The 15006-nt window shown below is 36.8% G+C and overlaps 1 protein-coding gene across 2 annotated transcripts in view; it reads right to left on the bottom strand.

The window, feature by feature from the left end:
* TTC27 (tetratricopeptide repeat domain 27) overlaps window positions 1-15006 on the bottom strand; it is a 240078-nt gene that overhangs the window by 168953 nt on the left and 56119 nt on the right. For both annotated transcript variants that reach the window (XM_036752705.1, XM_036752706.1), the window contains exons 8-9: window positions 13115-13227; window positions 10824-10890 (exon numbers count right to left, since the gene is read on the bottom strand). In XM_036752705.1, the coding sequence (XP_036608600.1) occupies window positions 10824-10890; window positions 13115-13227 (180 nt within the window). The remainder of the gene's footprint in view (window positions 1-10823; window positions 10891-13114; window positions 13228-15006) is intronic.

Below are 15006 nucleotides of genomic sequence, written 5' to 3'. Positions count from 1 at the left end.
GAATTTGGGTCCCATCTGTTTGAGGGGAGAATGATGGGGTTTAAACTGTGAGAGCCCCCTTGAACTCTCCTTGAATCTTCCCCACTTGATCTGGCACCCTATGTAATTATGTCTGATTTAACATGAGGAAACTGAGGCTGGAAAAGCTTAACTGATTCGTGTTTGAGAAGCAACATGGTGCAATGGATAAGACACTGAACTTGCAATTATGAAGAACTGGGTTCAAATCCTGAAAAGGTAAACACACAGTCTTAGGCAACTCACTTAACTTCTCTGTGATTTAGTTTCCTCATTTACAAGATTAAAAGTTTGTACTCCATGGTCTCTAAGGTAACATCCTATGATCACAGAGATACTTAGCATTACGGACAAGATTTAAATCAGTTTTCCTGATTTAGAGCCCAGTACATTTTTGTTCCTGTTTTTGTCTGACCTGTGATTTCATCTGTTAGGAGCTCCCAATGAATATCTTCCTTTACCAATACATATCAGCATATTTCCTGAAACTTAGGAGCGTCAGAGCATTGGCAAAGGCCATAGGAGGTAAGCTGACAAACCTAATGCTTATCCTACTATACCATGTGGTCCCTACTTATATGGCAATTAGACTCTAAAGAATCAGGTATATGCCTTGAGCAAGTCATTTGACCCTTCTTAGCCTCAGTTTCCTCATCTGCAAAATAGGGATAATAATAGCACCTACCTCCCAGGGTTATTGTGAAGATCAAGTAATTAAAAAATGGCAATAATATCTAATGGTTAACGTTTATATGGCATTTACTATGTGCCAGTCACTGTGCCAGTCACAATTATTATCTCATTTGATCTTCACAACAACCTTGGGAGGTAGTTGCATGTAAAATGTTTTGTAAACCTTAAAGTACTATGTAAACAATTGTTATTTTCATAATCATTACTGAAAATAGTTTGTCTTCACAATTTTCTAAGCATTCTACCTTTATAATTTTTACATATTATTGTGTTTTTTAAAAAAGCTTAATTTTTTTGTTACTGATATTTTCTGTTTCTTACATCATCATGGTCTCCCATTTCCCTTTCCAAGAACCATCCCATATGACAAATAATATTTTTTGAGAAAAAAAATTGGCACAACTGATTAATACATTGGAAAAGTCCAAAAACATGCACTATGTAATACCTGTGGCCCTCCTATCTCCATGAAGGGGACAGTTGGAGGTGTCTTCCCATCTCCATTCAAGTTCTGCTTGACCTTTATAATGGTTTTGTGCTGTGTTGTTCCTTCCATTCCTATTGTTGTAGCTGTTGTTAGTCTCACTCTGCTATAACTATATTCCATTATATTGATGTACCACAATTGGTTTAGGCATTACTCCATTGATGGGCATCTACTTTGTTCCCAATTCTTAGCTATCACAAAAAGTGGTACTATAAATATTCTGGAGCATATAGGGACTTCTTTGGGATATAAACCCGGTAATGGAGTCTCTGGTTCCAAAAGTATGGATATGTTAGTCATTTTATTTGCATAAATTCCAAACTGCTTTCTAGAATGGTTGTACAATTTCACAGCTCCACCAACAATATGAGAAAATTAAAATTGATTTTGTATTTTTTTTATGGACCCCATTTAGTTAATTGATTTTGTCCTGTAATGCTTAAGTGTCTCTGAGTGTAGTTCAGAGTTCAGCTGTCCTATAATGGGTTAAGTTTAAAAATCCAGCTCTACTGCTCAAGGAATTTTGCTAACCTTGGAGAATGTGTGAGAAAGCAAGGGAGTTTAGGCATGGTATCTTTACTCCACCAAGCTATCCTTCAAGGATGTCTGATTTGCTATCCAAAAGTCTGGGCCAGGGGTGGGGAACCTGTGGCCTCTTGGCTAAATGTGGCCTTTTACGTCCTCAAGTACAGCCCTTTGACTGAACCCGAACTTTGTAGAACAAATCCCCTTAATATTCTGTAAAACCTGGACTCAGTCAAAAGGCTGTACCAAAGGACCTAGAAGGCCACAGGTTTCCCACCCCTGGTCTGGGCCATTATCTCCCATCTGGATTAAAAAAGCACTTCTTAGTCTCAATGAGAAAAAAAGACAGAAGGGAGGGTCATTGCTACCCCTCATTACTAACCTTCCAACTGATTATGTTGTTCCTTGTGCCTCAGTACTGGAACCAAACATGTTGCCCCTAATTCTATAATGTCATCTACCCTGTTCTGTTCTTGGTTCTCTATTCCCCAAAACCTATATAAGGGAAACTGCCCTGTTGCTCAGAGTCTCTGACATAAATGATGGCAAGCCATGGACCCATTTATTGACATGTAGCATGCCCCTGTTAAAAAATGTTATCTTGCACAGAGATCTTCCTCAGTTTACCCTTTTGTTAAAATTCAATCCTGACAGTAACAGATGCTTTTGATACAATGAAGGCAAAGAAGAATAGCCAAATTCCTAAATGAAATTATAACAAATTTCATATTAGCAGTACTCAAATTAATAATGTTTTAGTGGACATCTGAAGTAGACATTTCACTAACTTAATCACTTAGTAAGAATGAATGGGTGCTACTTTGAACAACCTATAAAATAAGTGGGACTAAATAAGAATCTTTCTTCAAGCCCAGAAGGAGAGGTAACAACTCCAAACCAAGGGAGGCCACTGATACAGGGACCAAAGCTGAGTCTTTGAGGTCAGAAGACAAGGTGCATTTATTTACCCAGTTGACCTTGGGCAAGTCACTTAACTTCAGTTTCCTCAACTGTAAGAAAAGGAGGGCCACTGATATTGTCATTCAGATCTAGATCTAGGATACCAAATGTAATTTTTTCCCGATCTGCCAAACTTTCTTCACACTGCCCAATACAGAAATGTTCAGGGGGGATTTCTACTTTGCATACAATATGAACATTCCAGATGGTAGCAGATAGGATAAAAGGCAAAATATATAAAAATATAAATAAAAAACCTCAGGAAATGGATGGTCTTAAAAAGATGCTATGAGGAGATATGACAGGTTCTGGGGCTGCCAAGGAAACAGCATATCTAGCAACAGCAGCAGCTCAAATTTTATAGCACAGTAAAACAGCTTTGGGAGCAGATTCAAAGTTTTAGATGAAGTTATCTTTCCCTTTCAGAGTACATAGAATCTTCCTTTTTAAAGTCTCAGCTCTTCCATTCTCTTCTGTTTTTAATCATTTTAAAATGTCTAAAGTTGATCTCTATTCTAAAGTTTTTTGCTTTTCTAAATCACTTTCTCATTCTTTTTACTCATTTTCCTTCTAGTACTTCCTTACTACCTTATTGATAATTCAACATTCAAAAATTTAATTTTCTTCCATTTATCATTTATGTCCTTCTTCCCAATGCTCTATCCCAATGATTCCTAACTCTAAAGAGGCATTTTAACATTCTATCTCTACTCTCCCGATTGACCAACAACATCTTTTTGCCTTCTGCCCTATCACAGAGTAAACAGAAATATTCCCTTGGCTTCTTACTAAAGAATGCCTATAACTATGTCTTCTAACGAAAATTTTTAAAAGTAGCATGGTGTAATGGGGAAAATAGTGGGCTATATGTGTTAGCTATCACTGTCAGGAATTAGTTTCTTTTATAAAATGAAGCTCAGGCAGCTAGGTTATACAATGGATTGAGTGCCAGGCCTGGACTCAGAAAGACTCATTTTCCTGAGTTCTAATCTGGCCTCAAATACTCACTAGCTGGGTAACCCTGGGCAAGTCACTGAACCCTGTTTGTCTCATTTTTCTCATCTATAAAATGAGCTGGAAAAGGAAATGACAAACTGCTCCAGTATCTCTGCCAAGAAAACCCTAAAAAGGGTCATAAAGTGTTTTACATGACTGAAAACAACTGAACAACAACAAAAAAGAAATTTAATGAATCCCTAACAAAATGAGACCTCCTGAATAAAGATACTGCAAATATCATATGACAATCAAGTCCTGGTATATATTGGTAATCTGCGTTAAGCTTTGCCATAAATCCCTCATCCCCTTTGCCATCATCCCTCATGATGTATGTAGATTTTTAGTTTCAGCACTCAAAGAATGAAATCATCTCCTTACATCTATTATTGCAAGTTAGGAACTATGCCACCAGGCACAGTTTATACGTGTAAAATGTTTGTGTCTTTGGCTTAAATTTGGCATAAAAATCCCAAATAGTTGTTGGCTTTCATTTTCTTCCCTTCAAGATTATGGTGGCAAGAAATCTTTTCAAGTCTTCAACCACTGTGGCTGTTGAGGCACTATGGTCATATCTCCTTAAGAGATGATTCCCCAAACGACAGCACAAGGCTGGCCAGGAAAGAGGGCTGGTGGTCTGGGGCTCAGAATCCTAGCCTGTCTTCATCCTCGGTAAACTCCTTGAAGGCAGGAACTATTCACTTTTGTCTTCATACTCCCATCACCTAACTTGGTGTCTGACACACAGTAAACACTACAGAAATGCTTGTTGATTGACTGATTGTGAAAGAAGAATGAAGACTCTCTATTTCCGCATGTTCCAATGAAAAAATTAGCAAATAAGTGCTGAACTGAAATAAAGAAAAAAGAGTTTGGACAGAAAAGATTTTAAAATGCAAGGCTTATGTTCCACATACATCATAATGTGAAACATCTGGTCACCTTCATATGCTAACAACAACTACTAAAGCACAAAAGGCATCTCTTATACAAAATTACCATTACTTTGTGTTTCCATTTACTAAGAAATTTTACTTAAAAAAAAAAAAAAAAAAAGGAAAGCTGACCCAAATTCTCCAAAAGAAAAATAAAGGGCAACCATAATTTTATGAAATGGGTGTTAAGATGTAATTATTTTATGAAACATGTACCCTATTCATAAAGTACATTTGGAATTCACAGCAGAAAGGGCCCTTTTTCATCTCTTCAACTGCAGAAAGACCTTGGGATTTCAGGCAAAGGCCAAAAAAAAAAAAAAGGGCAAGCTGCCAGTATTAATCCATACCTAAGCAAAAGTTTTGCCAATGAAAACTTAAACACCTGTATGTATAAACTAGATTATTCACATTTTCAACAATGAAAGGAAATTAAAAACACCATTGAATGCCCCTGAACTTGGCTCATCTATAAGGAAATAACGTAGATAACACAGCTAATTTTAAATTATCTAGCTGATATTACACAAATGGCCCACTAGCACAATATAGGTTATTTTTGTTATGACTCATTCTGTTTCCTGAAATGTGTAATTGCAAGATTTGGTGGACTGCCTATCATAATGACAGTCTAAGAAAAGCAAAGTATTTCTTTGAGAAAAGACTTCAGACACTTTTGAATTGAAACACTAATACTGCTCAGTACACTATGCCAGAATTTCAGTATTCCCTAAAACCACCACTTAAGAAGAGTGTGATTACACTGTTGAAAAAAGAACAAAATTACAAAGAACAAGCATGGCTTGAAAAAACAGATATGAGAGGTCATTCCCAACCCACCCCTTCAAAGAGGTGGGAGGTCCACAAGTATTAAACAATTGCACACATTTTTGGACTTTTTCAACTTACCGTTCAACTGTGCTGATCTGTTTCTCTTATTTTTATTTTCTGTCTTAATAATTTTTTATTTCTTATATAAGATGTCCCTCTTGGAAAAGGAAGGTGGAACATACTGGGGGAAACTATGGTGATGTAAAAAACAAAAGACATCAATAAAATGTAATTTAAAAGAACCAAGTATCGCATACCATTTGACAGAAGTCAAGATTAGCAAGTTATTCATTCAAGTAACAAATGTTCACTGAGCACCTACCATAATGTGCAAGCACTCAGCTAGGCATAGTGAGTCATACCAAAATGAATAAGAGGGGAGAGCGGGAATAAGCTTTATATGACACTCATTATGTGCCAAGGACTGTGCTGCTTATTAGGAATATTTCATTTGATCCTCACAACAACCCTTTGAGGGAGGTGCTAATAATATGATATGCTCTCTGCCTTTGAAGCCAGGGGGAATGAGGGGAGGAGAATAAATGAAATCAGATACCATGTTACAGAAGAGCTAAGAAGAATCCTGAAATAAACTTCCTATTAAAAGTATCTTGGAAAAAATGTCAAGGCACACATGAGACCCAGGGTTAGTTGGGCTTTTAAATTTACAGAGTATCTTCAAGAAAGAAAATGTTAAAGAGAGTAAGTCACTGCATTTCTCCTTCCATGAGCAGTGGAAAGCATCATCAGTGAGATTCAAAAACAGGACAGTTTGGACCCTGGAGCCAAATTGCTTCAATGCCAACCAATCCAGTATACAAGAGGAAGAAGAGAATGAAAGGAGAATTGTATAATTCACATTCGATTGCCAGTGTTTTCCATTTCTGGAACCTAAAGTTCCAAGACTTTGAGATCTATGACTCTGCTTTACTATCTTTTGGACCTGTAGCCTCGAAGCTCAGGGCATCTGTTCTACTACTGTCTCAGTGGACAGAGTGCTGGGAGTCACGAAGACCTAAGCTCAAATTCAGCCTGCGACATTAGCTGTGTGACCTTGGGCATGTTGCTTAACCTCTGTTTGCCTCAGTTTCCTTGTCTGTAAGATGGGGGTGATAAATAATAGCATCGCCTCCCAGGGTTGTCATGGGGCTCAAATGAGATAATAATTGTGAAGCACTTAGTACAATGCCTGGCATAGAGTAAACTCTATAGAAATGTTAGTGATGATGATGACGATTATTACTTCCACTACTTTCCACCTGCTCAAAGGCAGTAATGAGAGGAGACAGACTTGCTCTTCCAGGGCACTGCAGTTATAAAACCTGACCACTAAGCAGTTACATGACCTCTCTAGGCCTCAATCTCCTCATTAGGACCTTAATCAAGCGGGCTAAAAGCTGATAAGATGACCTTCAAACTCCATGCCCAAGTGAAGTAAAAGTGCGCCCCTGACCATCTGAAATGAACCAAGAAAAAAAGGCTGTAATCCACATAGGAAAACAAAAGAGAGGTATACCACTAGCTCCCCTCTCCTTTCTGCATTCTCTCCTGCTGTTCCCCATTCCAGTCTCCATGTGGCAACAAAGGCTCATAGAGATGGGAGACAGCTGGGGCAATCAGCAAATGTGGCAAACCCTCACCCAGAGCCTTCACCAGCATTAGTCACTGCCTCCCAGAATTTTCCCTTAGCAGCATTTGGTCAAATTCCTCCAAAAGGAACAGATGGTATATATCAATAACCACTCATGAGTCAGAATGGGCTAAGCTAAGTATGATTCAATTCAACACACAACAGGTGAACTGGGCTGGACCTTACAGAGGGCTGGAGCTGTTTGAATTCTCCATTACCTGAAATATTAAAGGCTCAGCCAAAGAGGGGAATCTTTGGTTCCTACTGCCAAAGTTTTAGTGGACTATACAATGGACTACTGTAGTTCCTCATCTACCATAAAGTAAAAATTGATTAAATTTGCCTCAAAAGTAGATCCTACAGCCTCAGAAATATTATCATGACTGGTGATCACAAAGGGAGTTGTAAAAACTCCATTCCTTCTGATCCTGGTATCTAGAATATTCTCAACTCCATTGATAAAAAGTAACTCTCACCCCCAGGAATGAGAAGACCTAGGTTGAAGACTGGCTTTTTAACTTTTAAGCTTGTGTGACTTCCTCCAAATCACTCAATATCTCTAAGACTCAATTTCTAAAGAATAAAGGTAATAATATCTCACAAAATTGTTGTACTTCATAGATATGATTGAGTCATTACACAGTCACTCATTTAGAGAGGTATTAGTCACCAAACAAAGGAACTGCAATGGAGAGACAAACCTGATCAAGGTCCCCTCATTCTTAGCTTTCTCAAACTCCAAGAATGCTCCTTCAACTCTATTAATGAGTGGTCCAAACAATGCCATCCAACAATACTCCCTTGGCCAGTGCTCAGAATTCACTTGTTTGTTCTTAATTATCTGCCATTCTCCTGAGTGGCTAACCCTGAATTGTCCTTAGAACTTCTACAACTTCAGAGCTAATAAAATGGCATCTTAATCATCTTGAGGAAGCTAGGTCAACATAAGCCAAACTAATCCCCTCATTTCAATTTGTTTAAAGGTCATTCGAGGCCCATCACCACCATGGCTGCCTCACTAGGGAGATACTCAAATTTATCAATGTTCTTCACAAAATGTGGCACTTAGAACAGAGTAAAGTCTTCTGGAAGTGGTCTGACCAGAAGAGGACAGATGGATTATAATGTCCCTAGATCTGGACAGTAAAACTTTTTTTTTTAATTATAACTAGTAAAGAAGTTTATTTTTTTCAATACTAAAAAATTCATTTTGTCATTTGTAGGACATTGTTTTAAAATTATCCTACTACTGTCATTTAATTGATTGGTAGGTAGAGATAGGTAAATAGTTGAACACTGTAAATATTGTATATAGTTTTATAAGACAATTTGCATCTTAAGTAATAATAACTGATCTGTGCATGGTCCTTTAGTTAGGTGGGTTTTTTAAATTTTTTCTGTATTTAATAAATACAAATAAAATTAGCATTTCCACATACAAAAAAAAATAGAAAGAGCACCATACATGAAAATATGAATATTATACATAGCATGCCTTCTCTTTTAAGTATATAATAAATTCAACACATAACTTTCAAAGACGTTCAGCCTGACACAACTTTCTTGTACCAACAAAAAAATGTGTTAGCTTTGCTGGGTGTCATATTATACTATTAAGTCATACTGAACACATAGTCTATTAAAACTCCCAGATCCTTTTCAGGTTAATTGCTAATTAGCCAGATTTGAACTCAGATCTTCCTGACTCCAGGCCCAGTGCTCTGTTCACTGCATCACTCACCTAGCTGCCCCTTAGAGATTAATGTTGTTGTTGTGTCTTATCCAACTCTGTGACCCCATTTGGGATTTTCTTGGCTAAGATACTGGAGTGGTTTGCCATTTCCTTCTCTAGCTCATTTTACAGATGTGGAAACTGAGGCAAACAGGGTTAAGTGATTTGCCCAGGGTCACACAGATGGTGTCTAAGGCCAAATTTGAACTCACGAAGATGAGTCTTCCCAACTCCAGACTTGATACTCTATCCAGTGCACCACCTAGCTGCCTAATTATCTAACAGTTCTTTCCATTTTATAGAATACTGAAAAGGTCACAGTCTGTTGAATCAGAAGACCTGGGTTTAAACTATATACGTGGCATACATATACATATATATATATATATATATATATATACACACACACACACACACACATACACACACACACACACATATATATACACACACCACATATATGAACCTGAAAAAGTCACCATCTCTCCTCATCTAAGTTCCTTCATCTGTTAAAATAAGGAGAATGTACTACAGGGTGTTCCTAAAGTCTGGACACACAGGCAAAAATGAATATTTTCAAGAAATGAATGAAATTTTCAACAACATTTTATTTAATTGGAATATTAACAAATAACATCTTCAATATGATTTCCATCACTTGTGGTGCAAAGGTTGATGCGCTTTGCAAGATTCACGTGAACTCGATGCAATAACTCCACATTGCCATCAATTTTAGCACATTCACTCTTTATGCGTTCAATCAAGTGTGTTGTATCTGTGATTTTCATTGAGTACACCTTCTCCTTTAGCATACTCCAGAAAAAAAGAAGTTGCTGAACAACACAGAGCCTTCGGTGAAACGGTTAATGAGATGTTAATGAGATTTCCTATGTGTCCAGACTTTAGGGACACCTCGTAAATGACCTATAAGGACCCTTAAAGCTGCAGATCCATAAACATATTCTACCTGGGCTTGGTGGCTTAAACTCAGCAAAGGCAACTACATCTTCTCTATTGTCCTACTTATCTCATATTTCCATTTCCATGATGAACACAAATTCTTCTTGTCAAAGAACCAATCAGAAAAAAATCAATTCTGGCTTCTTTCCATCTTTGGTTATCATTCTCATACAACCCAAGGAGTAGTTCTTTTCTTTCTCTGATTTTCTTCCTTTTCCCAAATAAATCTAAGAAATCTTTTTTTTTAATTAGTATCCTTTACCAACTTCAGCTCATTAAAGCTCTAGTATTCATAACATGATTCTTATAGGTCCATCCCATACTTTTGCACTCATTCTCCTTTACTTGCCATCCTCTACATGTGCTTTTTGAAAATTTAAGTTTGGTCAATTAGTTCTCTGTACAGTCTACATTGCTCCCTTTAGCCAACACTGCATTTGCTCACCCAACTTACTTCTCTTTGTATCTTCAGAATTTCATTTTTGATTGCTCCTCATGCCTTTCTGGGCTGACTTCTCTGTAAATTATCAGTTTATGAAGTCTCTTTTCTAAATCCTTGAAATCTTTCATCCCAAAAGCTAGAATGCATTTTAAACTACAGTTGGCTTTCCTCTCTTTCTTTATTAAAAACTGTAAGTTAAAGAGGTCACTTTCCTCCAAAGTTGCTCCTTGCTGTTGAAAATGAAATTAAAAAGTTTTCCTTATTGCTTTCATGAACTTTTCAAGGATGAAATTATCATTAAGGCAAGCCAAAAAACTATGAACTGCTCTACTGTAGGCACAGAAAAAGGAATCCAGAAAATGACTAAATGAGTGAAGTCTCCCATCACTTCTACATCACACCTCTGGGCCAGGCATGGGAGCTGTTCCTGGAACACATCATTTATTTTATCCTTCTCTTAGGGTGGTCTGTAATTTGCCTGGATGACAACTCTGCTTCTATTTCTCATTACTTCCATTCCTGACATCCTCTGACCATGGGAGAATGCCTCAAGAAAAGGGCAAAACAATCGACAAAGCAAGAAAAGAAATTTTAAAGAAGAAAAGATTACATACTGATGTAAATGCCAACAATTCCTCTTCAGTTAATTTATGCACTGGGTTGGTCTTCTGGAAATTCGTACTGTAAAAAAAAGTATATTGATTTCAAGAATCCTAATTTACAGAACTGGTTTGATTAAAACACAAAAACAGTATGCCACAGGAATGCGTGCACATAAGGAGGAAGATGAAACAAGAAATTGTTAACTGCCTACTATGTACTAGGTGCTGGACTTAGCATTTTACAAATATAATAGCATTTAATTATATATGTATGTATACATACATATGTGTGTGGATATATGTGTATGTGTGTATATAAAATATACATATACACATATGCACATGTGGATATATGTATTTGTATACATATGCATATGTGTGTATATATACATATACAAGTGTGTGGATATGTGTGTATGAATCTATACAGAAAAACAGATCTATTTCTCTCTGAAGTAACTGAATGCTTTGAACTACAGGACACCTGGCACTGACTCCAATTTCAGCACAACTCTGTGACAACATCAAGCATATGTAAGAGGGCCTCAGAGCTGAGAGTCTATTATGGAAGACTTGTCTCATGAATTTACACATTTATTGTTAAGGAGACTTTAAGAACAAAATTCTTTATTTAAAAAAACAAAAGGAAGTTTGAAGCTTCTTAGTACACAGACACTCCAATTATCTTTGGTTCATTCCCAACACAAAACTAAAATAGTAATACCTTGTAGTCAGAATGCCTGGGAATGGCTATCCTGTTTAAGTGATTAAAAGAGAAAAAAACCTAAAAATGAAGCAGAATTTTTTTTAATTTAAACTTTGTTGTTATGAATTTTTCTAAAATATATAAGAATACTTTCTTATCTAATGATTATAAGTTTTGCATGGAGTCAAAAGATTCTGGACATCACTCAACACCGAATAGTATTATTATAGCTACAGAAGGTAGAAGAAATTTAGATGACTGTGCATATTGGCCTCAGGATATAGGATGGAAGAATATTTTTCTGTTTTGTTGTTAAATAGCAGTTACTGACAGTTTTCTTTGGTTTAGTCTCCTAAAAGACAACTGCAGTAATCCAGTTAATAGAGGTTTCTAGTTAGTTAGGGTTCAGTCTTATTGTCACTAATGGGAGTGAGGGGGTAAAACTGATCACAAAGATGAAGAAGTGGTATATACAGCTAACATGCTACACTACTAATTTCATAGTTTATTCTTTAATAGACTAATATTTGTGGGGTTCAGTGACTAAGCCAGGATAAGCCAAGAAAACCAAGCCGCCTCAAACCTGAAAAGCCATCAGATGGAAGGAAGATTAGGCTTTGGCCTCAGAGGAAAGGACTGAGAGTGATAAGTGGAAATTTTATAAAGGCAAATACTCGTATAATTTAACTTATTAACAACTAGAACTGTACAAATGTGGATTAAGCAAAAACAAAAGGTAACAAGTTGCCCATTACTTGGGGTCTCTGAACAGTAGATAGATAATTGCTTACTGTGTGGGTAAAGGAGGGAAAGAAAAAGGGTTAAGGTGATTCCTTTTAAAGTGCAGACTGAATTAGCTGGAAATCCTAGCCAACTATTCTATGGGTTTTTTTTTAAACTAAGTTTTTCTTATCTTATCAATGAAGAAAAATCTCTTTTTTCTCCCTCCTACCTCCACACACCCACTGTAAAAAAAAAAAAAAAAAGAAAAAGAAAAACCCTTGTAACAGATGCAAATATTGAAGCAAAACAAATTCAGTGTCCAAAAATATATGCCTCAGTCCGCAAAGTGAATCTATCACTTCTCTGTCGGGAGGTAGGTAACGTGCTTCATCACTGGTTGTCTAGAATTGTGGTTGGTTCTTAAGTTTTTCAAAAAAAGTTTGTCTTTACAGTGTTGCTGTTATTGCATAAAGTATTCTCCCAGTTATACTATTTCATTCTGTATCAGTTCATACAAGGCTTCCCAGATTTCACTGAAACCATCCCTTACATTATTTCTTAGGGAACAGTAGCATTCTTTTCCTCTTTCTTTAATCTATTTTATCCTCCCATATTCCACAAAGTAAAGAATCCCTTGGGTTAAGAAGCATCTCTTGGTGATTGGGAGATGGAGGATTGAGGATCCTCTGTCATTTACTTCAGACAAATATTCCCTTGGCTACTTCACTTACTCTTTTTTTTTTTTAAATTAAAGGTATTCAAAGACTCCCCTATTCATAAGCACCTGAAAATACTAGTCTTCTCAAATGCGAAGTGCTCATAAGAATACCAATATAAGATCTATTTAAAGTATAAAGATTTCCAAGTAACTTACCAGACTCCAAGGATAACAGCAAGCTCTTCAGCACATAAGTCAGGCATCTGATATTGTTCACAATCTGCTAACTTTATCTCATTCAATACTGTATCATCATTTAGCTCAAGATTCTGTTATGGGAAAAAACAGGACACAGCAAAAGAGATCATTTAACTCATTCATTAAATGCTTACTGGTTGTTTTATATTATCTTTAATCTCCTAAACTACATCGAGTACAGCACAGTTTTTTTTTAAATTGACACCCATATCTGGTTCCACAGTAGCTTCATCCTGCCCCTCTTTGCTCTTCCCTATCTGCCCATCTACACATAATTCTTCCTCCATCTACCTTACCAAATCAAGATGCCACCTGGTATGGGTGCAGGAGGCCTATGGCATCTAATCTGAGCCATGTAAAAGAATGGTTGCTGCCTTCTCTTTTTATTATCATAGAAATATGGACTCGCTTCAATGGCAGATCCTACATTCTACCATTAACCCATGCCAATTCTTATCTGTCATGATAAGGACCTCTATGGAACACTTCTAGTGGATCACTACAAATGCGAAGACTGATATGTTTGTCAAGTAATGAAAAGCTGGGGAACACTGGCTTATAACACTAAGAATCAACAAAAGATCCCCTATAATGTTGGATTTGTGCCTCTGGGAAAAATAAAACCTATACAAATACTTTCCATAGGGTAGTAGTGTTCTACAGTGGAAAAAATATGGGACTTGGAGTTAGAGGCACTAAGCTCCAGTCCTAACTGTGGCAGGTAATAACTTTATGGCCTTGGATAAGTAACTTGGTCTCTCTAAGCCACATTTTCCTTATCCTTAAAATGAAGAGATTGGAATAGATGATTTCTATGTTCCCTTCCAGTTCAAAATCTATCATGCTATGAAATGGAGGACTGGGAAAGGGGAAGGAAAGGCTGCATGAAGAGAGGGAGGAAGCAGTGCCTTTTTGGAAGACAAATGCTGAAAGTCAATGAAAAGAGAAGAATTTACTCTATATATAAGAAAGGATAACTGATGGACCAGGGCAGAGACGGTATCCTTGGCAATCGACCCACTGATGACTCAGAGGAATGTGACACAAATTATAAAACCAGTGAAACAGCCTATAAATACTTTGTAAAAATGATAAAGTAAGAAGTATAAGTTTTTGGATACTGTAACAAGTACAAGGGAGACAAAAGCAACACCATAATGAACATAATGAGTTTGTGATTAGTTTGTTTTATTCATTTCCACCTGAGGGAAAGTATCCAGCTAGACTGGTAACACTAGATTAATTAGAAACCACAGTGAAGTTAATAAAACACCAGTCTCCATTCTTTCTCAAATAGAGCATGCCAGAGACTTAAAGAAAAAGGTGACCTCAGAAGTCTTAGACAAAGTAAAAGCTAGGTCTACATTTCTTTTTTTTTTTTTTTGGACCTGCTTTTCTTTTTTTTTTTTTTAATTAAGATTTTTTTATTTCTAGCCCGCAACACTCAGTTCCACATGATCTCGAGCTCCAGATTTTCTTCCCCACCTCCCTCCCCAAGATGGCATGGAATCTGACATATCCCCTACATACAACTTCCCACCTAACCTATCCACACAATAGTCAAGTTGCAAAGAAGAACCACGACCAATGGAATGAATTATGAGAAAGAAGAAACAAAACCAAAAAAAAAAAGAGAAAAAAGAAGAAAAAAGAGAGCAAATAGTTCACCTCAATATGTATTCAGACTCCAGAGTTCTCTCTCTGGATGTAGATACCTCTTTCCATCATGAGTCCTTGGGAGTTGTCCTTGAAACTCGTATTGCTGAGAAGAGTGAAGTCTATCAAGGTTTGTCATCACAGAATCCATATATCTGTGGTTGTGTATAATGTTGTCCTAGTTCTGCCCCACT

The sequence above is a fragment of the Trichosurus vulpecula genome, chromosome 3 (assembly GCF_011100635.1).
Source record: "Trichosurus vulpecula isolate mTriVul1 chromosome 3, mTriVul1.pri, whole genome shotgun sequence".
Taxonomy (NCBI): Eukaryota; Metazoa; Chordata; class Mammalia; order Diprotodontia; family Phalangeridae; genus Trichosurus; species Trichosurus vulpecula.
The sequence above is the reverse complement of the archived record's forward strand: the minus strand, read 5'-3'. Positions and strand labels throughout refer to the sequence as shown.